The sequence below is a fragment of the Notolepis coatsorum genome, assembly GCF_963971535.1.
Source record: "Notolepis coatsorum genome assembly, chromosome: 13".
Classification (NCBI taxonomy): Eukaryota; Metazoa; Chordata; class Actinopteri; order Aulopiformes; family Paralepididae; genus Notolepis; species Notolepis coatsorum.
The window spans coordinates 46,368,559-46,385,869 of record NC_140177.1 but is presented as its reverse complement, the minus strand read 5'-3'; the positions used below and the strand labels follow the sequence as shown (position 1 = coordinate 46,385,869).

Below are 17,311 nucleotides of genomic sequence, written 5' to 3'. Positions count from 1 at the left end.
GACTATTCTTGTTTCTGGGTAGTTTTTCCTTTTTTTCGATTTTAATACCCTATTCAATCTCAGGGTGCTGTGTGTTGGCTGAAAAATGCATAGTGGGAATCTGAAGGTGCAGTACCGGCTGCATCCTACCAGACGGCGGTATCGAGCTACATTTCTAACATAACATTGTAACATAGGATTTAATTTTTTGTTCTCTGGGAGGCGCACAGTTCAGCCGGTTACATCGAAGCCCGTCAACTATGCTTGATCCGTATGTTATGGTCGTTTATAACGTCGAGCAAATGGGGATTGGATCTACCAGATGGCGATTTGGATTACTTTCGGCCAAAGGTAAGAGCGATTTGACGTCAATCCTAGCTTGATCCTGCAATGCTTTCAAAGCGATCGGGCTGGTAACCGTGTTTAGTGTTCAATGCGAATGCCGTTACTGACGCTCGAACAATCAGAAACGACCCCCCCCCCTTTCATGCATTCATGATGGAACATAATACCGATAATGTGGATTTGAATCCGGAACAATAGCGGGTTCAGGCGAGGAACGCTAGCGTCTACAATGTAATAGACGTGTAGGACTATAACTCAGCATTTCATGGATTACAATAGGCCGCTCTAAAACCATACTTATATTCACCACGGTATAACACGGGAACGTATGGATGGACGTTTTTTCTCTTTTTTGCATCTTGACCGGAAGAAACCCAGTGTCAAATGACTATAGTACTGTATCCATAGCTATAATATAGAATATGGTTATAGCTCTACAAACAAGGTGATCGATTACATGGGTCTAATGGTTGGCATGAGGCGATAACTTCCCGCAAGAGGCGTGGCACCCAAAGTGTTAAGGCACTAGTATCTTGTGATTTATTATAAAATACTCACACATTGAAAAATCGGGTTAATCATCCCAAATCGCGTCGGTATGACTGCTTTGCTTTTGCGATTTCGGCCCCCGGATTGTTTCAGAGGTGCGGTCATGTATCATTATTTGAAGTGAGAGCCTTTACAGGGAACGATACAGTCACCTGCATGAAGAGAAGTGTGTGTGTGATCCAGTGTCTCTGTGATGTGTGAGGAAATGATGACAGATCACGGCGAGATGGGAGGCTAAAACCCCCGCCAGTCATCTGCATCACTAGGCCGCCCGACCTGTCACTCAGACGGCAGCCCGACGCTGCCACAGAGCGGTCCAACCAGAACTAACTGCTGCCTCTCCGCCAGCCTGAGCGTCGCCGCTCTCCAGCGGTCGCCAGGGGCCACGTCTCACTTGAACCCATCCACGTTAAACTCCACATCACTAATCTCACACAGTTTGACTGTCACATCACTTCTGTCTCTTTCTCCACCCCCCCCCCTCTCCCTTCCTCCTCCTCCTCCTCTTCTTACCCCTCCTGCCCCCCACGGTTCCCCTGGTGGAGGGGAGCGGAACAGACAGAGACAGCGGGGTCTAATTGAGACATGAGCGGCTGGGTCACTCTCCTCATACCTCCCCCTCCTCCCCTCCCTCCTACAAGATGAGAATTGAATTAGCCGGCCTGATGGCTCCATCAGCACAGATGTAAAGGCCACTGGTTGAAGATGAACAGACGTGGACAGACGGGGCTAAATTGCTAGAGGGTGAGAGGGTGAGAGGGTGAGAGAGAGAGGGAGGGAGGGAGGGAGGGAGAGAGGGAGGGAGAGAGGGAGGGAGAGAGAGAGGGAGAGAGAGAGGGAGAGAGAGAGAGAGAGGGAGAGAGAGGGAGAGAGGGAGAGAGAGGGAGAGAGAGGGAGAGGGAGGGAGAGGGAGAGAGAGAGAGAGAGAGAGAGACTTAGAAGTGGACCAGCCGAGTGAGGCGTTGAGTCCGAGGAGAGGGGGAGAAATGGAATAGGGAGGGTGTTGTCAAATGTTCCGCTGCCTGACACGTGATGAGGTCTGATTAGGCGTATTTGATTGGCTAATTAGTGGCGCTCTGATACTACTTTGACATGGGTCATCAGAATTTGACTCTGAACTCGTCTGAATGATATTAAAGCCAAGAGTCCTTACCAAATGACAGGGGTATTATTATCAAAGAGGGTTTCTATTCTAATACAAAGAGGACTGACTTTCGTTTTGCCAGCAGAGGGCGCTCGAAGAACAGTGAGCGTAGAATGAATTGCGGTCAATGGGAGAATTTCACAAAATAACAGTTCATGACTAACTAAGACAGTTTTGGGGGATACTATTTAATTTATCTAAAGAATGTTTATATAGATGGCAAAGTCATCAAATTCATTTGAAATGTAGTGTATTCTCTTGAGAAATAGCATTTATTTTATACAAGATAACGTGATAAGACAATGACGTGTGCTCTACTAAACTGATTTACTGCATGCTTTTAAGACATGTGTACAATAAAGGCAATACCTTTAACTCATTCTCTGCCATGCTGGCCGCGCATCCTGCGATCAGTAGGCCGGCTTGTCGCGATAATTCATGATCTTTGCGGAGCTATTTGTATATTCTATATTATAGCTATGGGGAAAATGGTATGGCTCATTTGACAAACTATTTGCAGTACAGCATGTAAAAAGGCGTTTGTTTCTACACACTGTAATTTGTAGTTTATTACATGCTGAACATCGCCCATTTCCAAAAGAATCCAGTATTTTTCCATAGATCGTAATGGAATGGAATAATTGCAATGATCCCATCACTTTGTTTACTGGACACTAGGTTTTGAGGCAGCGGATCTGCTTGCGATTGCTTTGGAAGAGCCCCTCCCCCACAGCACGAGTCAGGACAGAAAGGGATCATTGACACACTGTCTGAACTGCGTAATTTTTTTCCGTAGCCTCTGTGAGCGAAGACGCTCTTTGATTGCAGCGAAGAAGAAAAAGACCCTCTCCGATTGGCTAACTCTAAGCATAACCACGTCGAAGAATGCCTAAGCATAACCACTTCGAAAGAATACCTAAGCATAACCACTTCGAAAGAATGCCTAAGCATTAGTGTTGTCAAAAATATTGATGTTTCAATACTCATTTCCCGCGATATTGATATTTAATTATTCATACAAATAAAATGTATAAGGAAGTTGCATTGTTCATTTCAATACCTGTAATAGTACAGTAGTCCACACACACACACACACACACGTGTGCATTCAGTTAAGTTGGAATATGACTGTAATACAAATAGTTCAGTTTGTCAGGTACATGCAACACAGATTACAGTGTTTACATCTGTCTGCTTGAGAAAATACCATGTTCTGCAATAAAAATTGTTGAAGTGAGATGAACAGACTGAACTTTATTTTATTAGATAAAACATGTTGACAAAGTTTTACTTTGCAGTTGAAAAAAGGTAATAAATATGTCATATATGTTATGATGAATTGAAAATGGAGGACCCTGATGTAAACAAGACAAAAGTCTTTCTCTGGTCTGCAATCCCCTTAACCCTTTATCTGCCGGAGATTATTCTCATCTTAATCCCTTCTCTGCCAGTACTGTAAATCTATGGAGATGTTCCCCTTCTTTTCAGGGCTATAACTTTTTAAATTGTATTGCTAAATTGACATTACTATGGCCCATTCAACATCAAGTATCTATCGTTTAGGATGTAGCAACGTTCTACTTTTTCATTCACACATTCATACTAAAATACGGTCTAAAGTATAAATATGTTTTTATCGTTTTCTGCAGCATTCCATAGAACATGAGTTATAGCCATAAATACATATATTAGATCATCAAATGTTGCTGGTCGATTCTCCTCACCTTCTCTCTGGTATTATAAGAGAAGAGAAATATAACACTTTTAAAACCCTTTGTTTTAGGGCTGGGCGATATGGCCCAAAAATTAAATCTGCGATTTTTTTTTTTAAATCCGATTTACGAGTTTAATAGATCTTTTTTTCTTGAAAACTAGAAATCATTCAAATAACATTTTGTTTTTATTTGACACAAAAAAAATCAAACCAAAACCTAACTTTCACCAATCTTCATTTAAAAAAAATATATAATAATAAAACTAAAGGTTACTCTTGATCAAACAAAGATGAATAGTGCAATAACTTGCTTTTTCACCAAACTTCACTTAAAACAAATAAAAGGTGCCTCTTGATCATCAAACAAGAATGAATTTCCCTATTGGGATTAATAAAGTGCAAATCTAACTTTCACCAAAATAAAAGGTGACTCTTGAAAAAAAAAATATATATATATTTTTTGAAAATCGATATTGCAGAAAGTATCGATATTGCGGGAAATTTGTATTGAAACTTTTAAATATTCAGAATCGATATGTATCGAAAAATCGATATTTTTGACAACACTAGTACAAGGCGGAAGAGACCCTTCGGAGCTAAACCAATCAGAGAGGGTATTTTCTTCTTCGCCTAGCCAATCAGAGAGCGTCTTCGCAAACAGTTCCTCTTTACTAGCTTCTGTAATAATGTTAGTATTCATCCATGAGGCTGTTCTTCTCTGTTAGTTTCTGTAATAATGTTAGTATTCATCCATGAGGCAGTTCCTCTCTACTAGCTTCTGTAATAATGTTAGTATTCATCCATGAGGCTGTTCCTCTCTACTAGCTTCTGTAATAATGTTAGTATTCATCCATGAGGCTGTTCCTCTCTATTAGCTTCTGTAATAATGTTAGTATTCATCAATGAGGCTGTTCTTCTTTGTTAGTTTCTGTAATAATGTTAGTATTCATCCATGAGACTGTTCCTCTCTGTTAGTTTCTGTAATAATGTTAGTATTCATCCATGAGGCTGTTCCTCTCTGTTAGTTTCTGTAATAATGTTAGTATTCATCCATGAGACTGTTCCTCTCTGTTCGTTTCTGTAATAATGTTAGTATTCATCCATGAGGCTGTTCCTCTCTGTTAGTTTCTGTAATAATGTTAGTATTCATCCATGAGGCTGTTCCTCTCTGTTAGTTTCTGTAATAATGTTAGTATTCATCCATGAGGCTGTTCCTCTGTTAGTTTCTGTAATAATGTTAGTATTCATCCATGAGACTGTTCCTCTCTGTTAGTTTCTGTAATAATGTTAGTATTCATCCATGAGGCTGTTCCTCTCTGTTAGTTTCTGTAATAATGTTAGTATTCATCCATGAGGCTATTCCTCTGTTAGTTTCTGTAATAATGTTAGTAATATTCATCCATGAGGCTGTTCCTCTCTACTAGCTTCTGTAATAATGTTAGTATTCATCCATGAGGCTGTTCCTCTCTACTAGCTTCTGTAATAATGTTAGTATTCATCCATGAGGCTGTTCCTCTCTGTTAGCTTCTGTAATAATGTTAGTATTCATCCATGAGGCTGTTCCTCTCTGTTAGCTTCTGTAATAATGTTAGTATTCATCCATGAGGCTGTTCCTCTCTTGTTAGTTTCTGTAATAATGTTAGTATTCATCCATGAGGCTGTTCCTCTGTTAGTTTCTGTAATAATGTTAGTATTCATCCATGAGGCTGTTCCTCTCTACTAGCTTCTGTAATAATGTTAGTATTCATCAATGAGGCTGTTCCTCTCTGTTAGTTTCTGTAATAATGTTAGTATTCATCCATGAGGCTGTTCCTCTCTGTTAGTTTCTGTAATAATGTTAGTATTCATCCATGAGACTGTTCCTCTCTGTTCGTTTCTGTAATAATGTTAGTATTCATCCATGAGGCTGTTCCTCTCTGTTAGTTTCTGTAATAATGTTAGTATTCATCCATGAGGCTGTTCCTCTCTGTTAGTTTCTGTAATAATGTTAGTATTCATCCATGAGGCTGTTCCTCTGTTAGTTTCTGTAATAATGTTAGTATTCATCCATGAGGCTGTTCCTCTCTACTAGCTTCTGTAATAATGTTAGTATTCATCAATGAGGCTGTTCCTCTCTGTTAGCTTCTGTAATAATGTTAGTATTCATCAATGAGGCTGTTCCTCTCTGTTAGTTTCTGTAATAATGTTAGTATTCATCCATGAGACTGTTCCTCTCTACTAGCTTCTGTAATAATGTTAGTATTCATCCATGAGGCTGTTCCTCTCTACTAGCTTCTGTAATAATGTTAGTATTCATCCATGAGGCTGTTCCTCTCTACTAGCTTCTGTAATAATGTTAGTATTCATCCATGAGGCTGTTCCTCTCTGTTAGTTTCTGTAATAATGTTAGTAATCATCCATGAGACTGTTCCTCTCTATTAGCTTCTGTAATAATGTTAGTATTCATCCATGAGGCTGTTCCTCTCTGTTAGTTTCTGTAATAATGTTAGTATTCATCCATGAGGCTGTTCCTCTCTGTTAGTTTCTGTAATAATGTTAGTATTCATCCATGAGGCTGTTCTTCTCTGTTAGTTTCTGTAATAATGTTAGTATTCATCCATGAGGCTGTTCCTCTCTGTTAGCTTCTGTAATAATGTTAGTATTCGTCCATGAGACTGTTCCTCTCTACTAGCTTCTGTAATAATGTTAGTATTCATCCATGAGGCTGTTCCTCTCTGTTAGTTTCTGTAATAATGTTAGTATTCATCCATGAGGCTGTTCTTCTCTGTTAGTTTCTGTAATAATGTTAGTATTCATCCATGAGACTGTTCCTCTCTGTTAGTTTCTGTAATAATGTTAGTATTCATCCATGAGGCTGTTCCTCTCTGTTAGTTTCTGTAATAATGTTAGTATTCATCCATGAGGCTGTTCCTCTCTACTAGCTTCTGTAATAATGTTAGTATTCATCCATGAGGCTGTTCCTCTCTACTAGCTTCTGTAATAATGTTAGTATTCATCCACGAGGCTGTTCCTCTCTGTTAGTTTCTGTAATAATGTTAGTATTCATCCATGGGGCTGTTCCTCTCTGTTAGTTTCTGTAATAATGTTAGTATTCATCCATGAGGCTGTTCTTCTGTTAGTTTCTGTAATAATGTTAGTATTCATCCATGAGGCTGTTCTTCTCTGTTAGTTTCTGTAATAATGTTAGTATTCATCCATGAGACTGTTCCTCTCTGTTAGCTTCTGTAATAATGTTAGTATTCATCCATGAGGCTGTTCCTCTCTGTTAGCTTCTGTAATAATGTTAGTATTCATCCATGAGGCTGTTCCTCTCTGTTAGCTTCTGTAATAATGTTAGTATTCATCCATGAGGCTGTTCCTCTCTAATAGTTTCTGTAATAATGTTAGTATTCATCCATGAGACTGTTCCTCTCTGTTAGCCTCTGTAATGTTAAAGCATCTTGTGTGCCGCTACCGCGGACCCTGAGGATAACCTGCTGCTGGCTATACAGAATCAGTATAACTTCCACTGGGGCAGGGGGAATCAGCTGATCAACAGTTGATGGATTCAAGCAGTGTCATAAACACAGACCTAATCAGGTGAGACCATAGGCATTGGTTAGCTACTGCTGCGTGGATGTGCCAGGAAGAAATATTTTCATTAAAGCGATTACTTTTTGATCACTGTATTCATCTTTTTAAAGGAATGTTAAGTGTGAACGAGTCTGATGTGTTTCTAACAAATTTCTGTGTGTGTCCCTACAGTTGATCATGGGCTTGGGTACCCAGGGGGCAGAGAAGAAGAGCGCGGCATCCATCGCCTGCTTCCTGGCGGCTAACGGAGCAGACCTGACCATTCGCAACAAAAAGGGCCAGTCCCCTCTGGATCTTTGTCCTGACCCCAGCCTCTGTAAGGCTCTGGCCAAGTGCCACAAGGAGAAGACCAGGTAAACAAACCAGAGTGCCACCAATATCTATATTTTGTGCCAGTATTCAATATCTTGATATTCCAACATTTTAAAGCCTCTGAAAACTTTAAAACCTAAAAATGTTAAAATGTATATATTATATCAAACTTGAGTGTCATATTAAGCATCCACCAACATAAAAAAAAATTAAAAAAGGTGTTTATAACTATTATAAAACCCAGCTCAAAACAGCTTGTTTGGCTGCTCAGACCTTTCCTTAGGATGGTCTTGGGGGTGTGGTCAGATCACGGTTGATTGACAGCTCTCTTTCAGTGCCATTATTTTCCATTTAAAAACATTTAGCTGCCATGGAATAAACTACCAAATCGATGTACCCTACTAAGTTAGAAAGCGTGACTACGGTAATCAACTAACTAGCAAACTAGGTTAGACTAATAGACCACCCAAATCTATGTTGTAGCATTTTCCATCCACTTACATGAAATGGTTAGCATTAGCTTTGCTGCACTTTTAGTTAGTTTAACACAGTAGCTTTCAAACCACGCCAGGCTAATTTGAATTCTCAATCTAGCTAAAAGCAAAGAAAAGTGCAGTGCATTGTTTCCCCCTTGGGGGAGACGATTGGAAGCTTGGCAAGATGGCCCACATCAATCATCTTTCTCATTGGTGCAGGAGATGACGCAGAATATATTTATGTAATAAGATTCCTTGTTTAGCCGCGCCTAACTGCAACGCAGTGATGTGGGAAGGGAGAGAGACTTATTCTAAAGAGTTACATAGCTATTTTCAATGTTCTTGTACTTTTTAAGTGTTTCCTATAAGATCCCAAATTACACAATTAAATGCCAATCAGGGATTTACTTTGCCAGGGGCTTTAAAGCTAGACAGTGACATGAACAGATTCCTGCCTTAAATGAAGAATTAATGTACTGTTCTTAATTTTTTTGTACACAATCAAATTAATGAATGAATAAATACATACATAAGAAAATCCAAATGCTAAAAAAAGAAAGTGCACTGAGATCTGCTGTCTAGTTTGAGTAGAAAACAAACAGACCAGAATGTCCTTCCAACACCCATAATTGACAGGATGATTGTCCCCTTATTAAATATTGCATATCAGCCTGTTAACTCTCTGGGAGCTCTCGAAAGAACATTGTGCCCCCCCCACGATATATATATATATATATATATATATATATCAATTTAACCTAACCAAGCCTTTATACACACTGGATGGGTGTGCTACTACAGTACTCACCGGTATAAAGTAAATGTCTAGCCTAGGTCTGGGCCATATGGAAAAGATAAATACCCCAATGTTCACAAAGGCTTTTTTTTGACAGTGATACATATATCCGCTCAAGTATGGAAAATCACAATTAAATGTTTGATGATATTGGACTGCATGATAATGGGACATGTGATAATCAATATATCTGAAAAAATTAAATAAACTACTAACCTAGTATTTTACTAGTATGCACTCTGCTACTAAGGAATCTACCTTGCCTATATTATTACCTACAATGCTAATATGCACTCAAGTCTGTAGGACTCAGTTCAACACTGTTTGACGAACAATCTTACTTTACCCTTAGCTGCCAGAGTTGTACCCTTCCTATTATTATTATGTTGTGGACTTGTACAGCACTTTGGTCAACTTTGTTGTTTTAAATGTGCTCTATAAATAAAGTGGATTGTATTCCTGCTGACTTGCTGTACAGAACTTGCAAGTTGCGATATAAGTGTCAGCTAAATGTAAATGTGTGATACAGTATCAAAATGAAACTGTACTTTTCAAATGACATCCTCCGATATGTCAGAAATCATTGGGTGAGAATTCTTGAACACTTAAATTTAGCTTTCTTTTCCCCACATTCATTTTTCGGACCAAAAAAACCGCTTACTTATCACAAGTAAAAAAGAAAATAATAATAATAAAAAAAAATTGTTTAACTATACGATAACGCACATAGACAATGAACAATGTCGATGCGTCACCCGGCCTCAACCAGTGCAACACCACGAAGAGAAACCATCACACTGTCTCAGAGAAAACATCCAACGTTTTCCAGAAACTTTCCCCTGTGGAGCTTCATTTTATCACTCAGCCCCTTCCTTCCTCCCTCCCTCCACGTCCGTCCCCTTTGTCTCTATCAATATGCCGTGCGGCCTCTCCCTCTCTCCCACACTGACACTGTGTCCTTCAGCGGTCAGGTGGGCTCCCGCAGCCCGTCTCTGAGCAGCAACATGGAGTCGCTGGAGGAGTGCATGGTGTGTTCGGACATGAAGAGGGACACCCTGTTCGGGCCCTGCGGCCACATCGCCACCTGCTCCCTCTGCTCGCCGCGCGTCAAGAAGTGTCTCATCTGTAAGGACCAGGTCCAGTCCAGAACCAAGGTATCGGAGGAAAAGGTTTACATGTTTACAGTGTTTACCGTTTTTAGATGCCAAGCACCTCTACCACATTCAGTCATTCAGTCACTCACTCGCGGGGCGACAGTGGCTCGGGAGGTGGAGCAGTCGTCTGGTAATCCGGAGCTTCCCGGTTTGATTCCCGCTCCTCCCGGGGCAGCGTGTGGAATGGCTGCATTTTTATATAGCGCTTTTATCCAAAGCTCTTTACAATTTGTTCCTCACATTTTACCCATTCACTCACACATTCACACACCGATGGCAGAGGCAACCATGCAAGGTGCCAACCTGCTTATCGGGAGCAATTAGGGGTTAAGTGTCTTGAGCAGGACATTTAACCCCTAACTGCTCCCGGTGAGCAGGTTGGCACCTTGCATGGTTGCCTCCGCCGTCGGTGTGTGAATGTGTGAGTGAATGGGTCAAATGTGAGGAACAAATTGTAAAGCACTTTGGATAAAAGCGCTATATAAATGCACCATTTACCACTCTTGGCTAGCCACTCTGCCCCCTAGTGGTGGCTCACAGGCAGTGCACTTTGTGTAAGACCAGTTGGCTTCACATGTATGACACTGTGTCCTTGTTATAAGAGGAGAATGGGTGGTCCACTCCGCCTCAGTGTTTCTTCTTTATTGAGACAGAAGACTTGAGAGGGAGACAGGGGTCTTAACCGCTAAACCATCTCTGGGGACACGCGGTAGTACTATAGAGTACTTTTTATAAATGTTATTTAGTTGGGAGCCAGAAACGTGTGAGAGCTGTGGGTTCCGTTCAGTCTTTGACATTTTCACTGTTGTCTCGCTGCCTCAACACACAGATCGAGGAGTGTGTCGTTTGCTCCGACAAGAAGGCGTCCGTGCTGTTCCAGCCCTGCGGTCACATGTGCGCTTGTGAGAGTAAGTCCCGCCCCCCTTCCCCTCAGCATCATGACCATGACTTTCTCAGTCGTCCCGTCTACTGCCTCAGGTCAAGTTAGCTGCCCCAGAAATAGTTTGGCCCTAGTTGTCCTGTGGAAGGTTATTATAGATGAAGAAATAATGTTATTGGCGGATATGTTTATTGAGACTGGGGTGTCTACATGCGAGTCAATTGCCTTCAAAAAGTATTGTGTTTGTTTTAGACAATACCGATTTTGAAACACCTTAAATCTCGCTCCTGGCAAATGCGCCAAATATATTAATTTTTTTTTTAAATGTGATAAAAAAAACGGAATTGAAGCTAGAAAACCCACTCTGAGAATGAACTAATACATTGATTGAAAAGCAAAGCAAATGAAAAGGTGAAGCAAGGAAGGCATAGTAACCCTGTTCCTCCCGCCCCTCCCTCCAGACTGTGCCAGCCTCATGAAGAAGTGCGTACAGTGCCGGGCGGTGGTGGAACAGCGCACCCCGTTCGTACTGTGCTGTGGAGGGAAAGGTATGGAGGATGATGATGATGATGCCGCTGATGATGATGATGATGATGATGATGATGATGATGATGACATTAGTGAGTGAATCTTCCACACGTTCCCTTTTAATTCCCTCGTTTTCTATTTTCTCTCTTTCCTCTTACGTTTCCTGCTCACGCCTCACTTCTCAAATCATTCGGTTAATGCTTTTAGAGTTTTGTTTTTGTTTCCTTTGCTTTGCTGCTGTCTCGCTCATGCATAACATTTTTCTGTTGTCATTGTTTGATATGTGTTGTTGAGCGTTTGCCCTACATACACACGGGCACACGGGCACCTCCTTGAGGTCATGAGGGGGTTTGTTAGCCTAGTCTCCTCTCCAGAGAAAGACGAGAACTTATGTTCTTGTAATGCTGCGTTCAGATACACCGCAGAGGGAATTATTAACGTCCGTTTAATAGTTGATAACAAGCAAGACTGGTGTGAAGGCATGATGGAGTATTTGGTCTCAACGTTTCTGTTATTTGACACAAATGGGACTATTTCTAAAAGTACCGGTAACTTGTTTAATATCTATAGGCCACAGAACATTCACTAGTCTTATTTCATATTGTGATGATATGCCCTCATCTGCTCCGTCACGGCAGGCCAATTTCTCCTTAAAGCTGTGAAACATTTTCAGCCACGCCACCTAGAGTGAAGCTGTAGCGTGCCGCCTACTGTAGAGTGAAACATTTTCTTTCCAATGACTTTGCATTGTATTTGTACCGACTGTTCTGGAGTGTTTTAATTATTATCGCATTCAATTGGAACATGTCATTCCTCCAACACAAGGCACTACTGAAGAACGCATGCGCTACAATTTGACTGTAATGGACGATGACCTCACGTATATTTTAAATTCTGAATTGGCCTCCAACGGAGGAAGGATTTTGAGTTGCACATCTTTCATCACAAACCTCTTCTGTCTTCCTCTGGCCACTGACCTATCATTTGACAACCATGCAGAATAGACATTTTGATTTCATATTCATTCTAATTGTGTGCTATTCAAAAAAGAAATGAAAAACTCATCTGAAAGATAATATTTTGTGCCAGATTATAACACCACTATAAACCGCAGGGCATTCAGAGAAGCTCTGGTAGCTTTTGGGTTATGATGATACGTGTTAATTAACAGCTGAGGTAATATGAAAATCAATTCAAACATATTGCCGCCTTAAGTAGCGTCCCTTGGTGCACTGGAGGGGATGAATGAGGATGTAATGAATTAATTTTTATTTTCACATTGATTTTTTTGTTACACACAAAATGGATTTACTCATAGGTTAAATAAACAGAAATCCTTCACTGAATGAATCACCCATTGGCGGATATCCCAAAGATGAAAAAAAAAAAAAAAAGCCTAGTTTTTCCAGTTTCATGGGATTTCTATTTATTCTATTTCTATTTACATTCTCCTAGTTAAAGAGTGATGCTGTGAATATGCCTGTTAGTTTAGAAATATAAGGTGTATTTAATTTATATGTGTGTGTTTTTGGTTGCGTTCACCATCTGTCCACAATCTTCTATCACCCCTTGTTTACTAGTGCAGTTGTTGTGCTTTCTGTATTTTATGTTGAGTTAAAAGGGAAACTGTTGTAAATTCACTGACATCGTGTATTTTCAGGATTTACTTTTCCAAAAGGTCTCGCTGTGTGTCAGTATGTTGACACACACACTCTCAACACACAGACCTGAAGCAGAAGCTAATACAAATCTCACTCTGTTGAGTACACACAAACACACACTCTTAACACAAGGGGCAGCATCGAAAGTGTCTCTCCCCTCCCTTCATCCCAGTGGCGGTGCCAGTTAGAGACGGCACTGAGAACATGAACGTAGTAGCAGTAGTGTTACGCCAGGATTCATAATTCAGCATGGTTGTTTTTAGCGCCCCGAGGCCTATGTGTCTTATTAGGCCTCCATAATGCTCCTCTAACCCAGAAACCACAGCCATTAACCCTGTGTCTCGTGCTAAAGGGCTGGCCGCTAGCAGAAATAAAAAAGCAATTGGTTGCAGCTAAAAGCTTTTTTCTTTTTTTTAATCTATTCTGCAGAAGACTCTTTCTCCCTTTTACTTCTATCTCTGATCTGTTTTTTTCTGACTTGCTAGTCTCCTCTAGCTGTCCTCTCTGAGCCTCCCCTTGAGAGCCAGTAGTGAGTAGTCCGTGCTCCTCAGGCCACCTGTTGAGCTGGCGAGGAGGGCTCCTGCTATAACAATGTGACTGGTTATTCTCAGCAGGGAGCACTAACTCTATGGCAGGGGGATCGCAGGATCTTCTCCAGCCCAACAACCTGGTGCTAAGTTGGTGTAAGTATACTTCCATCCTCCCCCTCCCTAGTCATGTAGTATTAACTCATTCAGCGCCGGGGATTAGACGGGTCCCGTTGTAGCTATGCCACACTTTAAAGATAAGAGTGCGTCACCTTGTTTGTAGAGCTATATCTATATTCTAGCTATGGGGACAATACTATGGTCATTTGACATTGACTTTCTTCCGTCCAAGATGCAAAAAGAGATAATTTCCCCATGCATACGTTCGCGCGTTATCCCGTGGTGAATATAAGTATAATTTCAGAGTGGTCTGGGGTAATTCCCAAAAGGCTGAGTTATAGCCTTATACGTGAATTCTACTATAAACATTGGCGTTTCTTGCCTGGACACACTACTATTCCCAAATCAAATGTATATAATAGGTATTATGTTTCATCATGAATGCATGAAAGGGGGTGGGGTTCTGATTATTTGATTGCCAGTAACGGCATTCGTATTGAACACAAAAACGCTGATCAGCTGGATCGGTATACAAATATTGCACGATCAAGCTAGAATTGACGTCAGATAGTCCTTACCTGTGATCGGGAGTATTCCAAAAATAATATTCCAATTGTTTGATCGCCATCTGGTCCATCTGATGTCCATCTGGTCCACGACATAACCCACCACAACATATGGATCGGGGGCATTTGACGCGCTTCAATGCAATTGGGACAGCCGCTCGACTCGAAAACTGCGCCCGGAGACATTTGAGTGTAACACAGGATCTGGAACGCGGTTTACTGCACTCTCGATACTGCCACCTGGGAGGATCTGGTCGGTACTGCACCCTCGGGGTCGCAGTATGCCTTCTAACGGCAACATACGGGTCCCTGACATTGAATAGAATATTAAAATCGGGGGGAAAAAAGGAAAAACTATCAAATAACGAGTATACTCGTTGTTGGTGTTCAAAGAATGGCTCCCAATAACGAGTATAATCGTTGTTGGTGGGGAATGATTTAAGAGTCTCGCCCTAGCACAGTGCTGCCCCCCCCCTCTTAAACCCACCCTTTTTTCTTTCAGTCATATATATATTCACACCCTCAACACTAGATCCTGATATACATGTGATGCACACGCCAAGAAACGCACAGGCGCTCTGCATTCAGACAGATCTTGGCTGGACAGCCTGTCGCCAACAGGGCCCTGGTCCAGCTAATTCTTGTTGAGTGCTTGGGTAATCTATTCAGGCTAATTTACCCTCAACGTGTGCATCCTGTCGACCGTGCTGCAGTGCCAAGAGTAGAAGGGGCCGGCCCATGCCAATTTATGTTTTAATTTAGTTTAGCCAGTCAATTAACTTCAAGGTAGAAGAGTGAGTTCTCAAGCCAAGGTAGAATGCTGATGAGGCAGTCACTGAAGGGAATGCCAAGCAGGAGAGGTTTTAGTGCATGTTTTTTTTATGACAACACCTAATTCAGATAGAACTGTTGAGCCTGAGGGCGGCCGGGTGGCGCAGTGGGCAAGGCGCTCGCCACCAACACAGGAGATACTGGTATCGAGCCCAGCTCTCTGCGTTGCTTCCGGCTTGGCCGGCCGTCGTACTAACACAATTGGCAGTGTGGGAAAGCCGGTGGGTGGGAAAGCCGGTGGGTGGGTCCTGGTCGTTGTAAACAGCGACTCCTACAGTTCGGTGGGGGCGCCTGCTCAGCGAGGAAAAGTGAGAGTCCACGCTGCCAGGTGAAAAGAAGCGGTTGATTGGCTACACATGTGTCGGAGGAAGCATGTGATAGCCTCCACTCTCCCAGACCGACCGTAGGGGGTAGGTGCACAGCGACCAGGAAGGGGATTGGGAATTGGCATAACGACTAACATTGGGATGGGAGAAAAACGGAGGAAAAGGGAAGGGGGGGGGGGGTTTAAAAGAACTGTTGAGCCTGGTTCAGAAAGGTAGAGAGAGCGCTTCACAGAGAGCATCACACAACAAAGAGGAGGTTTAATATGATTATCTTTTCATCATCTCTCTCTCTCCAGTTTTGTTTCCTTCCATCTTCTCAACATGCGTGTGTTGTCTTTTGTTGTGTTTTGTTTCGTTGTGTTGTGGTCCCAACAGCCAGTGGAAATATCCCGGGCCTTCAGAGGGACAAAGACAACACTAACGTCAACGCTGACGTCCAGAAGCTTCAGCAGCAGCTCCAGGACATCAAGGAGCAGGTCAGAGCATCACCGCACATCATGAGGCCATACGTCTCTGTTTCAGCCCAGGCTAAACTGGTGATACCAAATAATGATCCCAATACATTATTTAAAACTTGAAATAAAAATTGTTTGCCACAACAATCAACAAGTTGTAATGGTTTTGAATCCGTCCCTCCCCAGACCATGTGTCCGGTGTGCCTGGACCGTCTGAAGAACATGATCTTCATGTGCGGCCATGGAACCTGCCAGCTGTGCGGGGACCGCATGAGCGAGTGCCCCATCTGCCGCAAGGCCATTGAGCGCCGCATCCTCCTCTACTAGATCCCTAGATCTCTGCCTACACCAAGCCCTGACCCATCAGCCTACACCATCAGCCTACACCAAGCCATAACCCATCAGCCTACACCAAGCCCTAACCCATCAGCCTACACCAAGCCATAACCCATCAGCCTACACCAAGCTCTAACCCATCAGCCTACACCTACTGTAGCCCTGACCCATCAGCCTACACCAAGCCCTAAGCCCTGACCCATCAGCCTACACCAAGCCCTAAGCCCTGACCCATAAGCCTACACCAAGCCCTGACCCATCAGCCTACACCAAGCCCTAACCCATCAGCCTACACCAAGCCCTGACCCATCAGCCTACACCAAGCCCTAACCATCAGCCTACACCAAGCCCTGACCCATCAGCCTACACCAAGCCCTAACCCATCAGCCTACACCAAGCCCTGACCCATCAGCCTACACCAAGCCCTGACCCATCAGCCTACACCAAGCCCTGACCCATCAGCCTACACCAAGCCTATCTACATCCCCACAACCACACCACCTGCTGCTCTCCTCTGCTCCCATGTCTGCCAGCCAAGGGTGCCCATAAATGTCTTACAACACACTTAAGAAAAGAGACTCTTAAGCACTATGATTGTGTACTGTAGCAGTGGTCAGCCCAATATAATCTAAATTTAAATGTTATAATGGTGCTTTGAGCGCCAGACAGGCTAAACCCGTCAATAAATTAAATAAGCAAAATTAAAGCTTACTGTCAATACCGGTTAGCTCTTGGTAACCTCCACTACAAAAGATTTGCATGTGATATGGTTTAAATAAGAGGCAGGCAAACAGTATTTAGTGAAATGATATATGCTGTATTCAATAATTAAGTGCAAAACGGATACATAGAACACAAGTGAAAAATGGCAATATCATATCATTTCACTAAATGCAGTTTGCCTGCCTCTTATTTAAACCTTATCACATGCACATTTTTTGTAGTGGAGGTTACCAAGAGGCTAACTGGTATTGACGGTAAGCTTTAATTTTGCTCATTTAATATGAAGGTCTTCTCTTCATGGTCTCTTCACTGGTGT

The 17,311-nt window shown here is 42.2% G+C and overlaps 1 protein-coding gene across 4 annotated transcripts in view; it reads left to right on the top strand.

Moving 5' to 3' along the window:
- Window positions 1-17,015, top strand: part of mib1 (MIB E3 ubiquitin protein ligase 1) — a 185,627-nt gene extending 168,612 nt beyond the window's left edge. The window contains exons 16-22 of one of the 4 annotated variants that reach the window (XM_084326843.1): window positions 7,476-7,657; window positions 9,853-10,042; window positions 10,872-10,950; window positions 11,384-11,542; window positions 13,726-13,794; window positions 15,857-15,957; window positions 16,123-17,015. In XM_084326843.1, the coding sequence (XP_084182969.1) occupies window positions 7,476-7,657; window positions 9,853-10,042; window positions 10,872-10,950; window positions 11,384-11,542; window positions 13,726-13,794; window positions 15,857-15,957; window positions 16,123-16,263 (921 nt within the window). In that variant the 3' untranslated portion in view covers window positions 16,264-17,015. Of the gene's footprint in view, window positions 1-7,475; window positions 7,658-9,852; window positions 10,058-10,871; window positions 10,951-11,383; window positions 11,543-13,722; window positions 13,795-15,856; window positions 15,958-16,122 lie in introns of all 4 variants that reach the window. The other 3 variants (XM_084326842.1, XM_084326841.1, XM_084326840.1) reach the window with 3 other exon arrangements.
- Window positions 17,016-17,311: the final 296 nt, after the last annotated feature.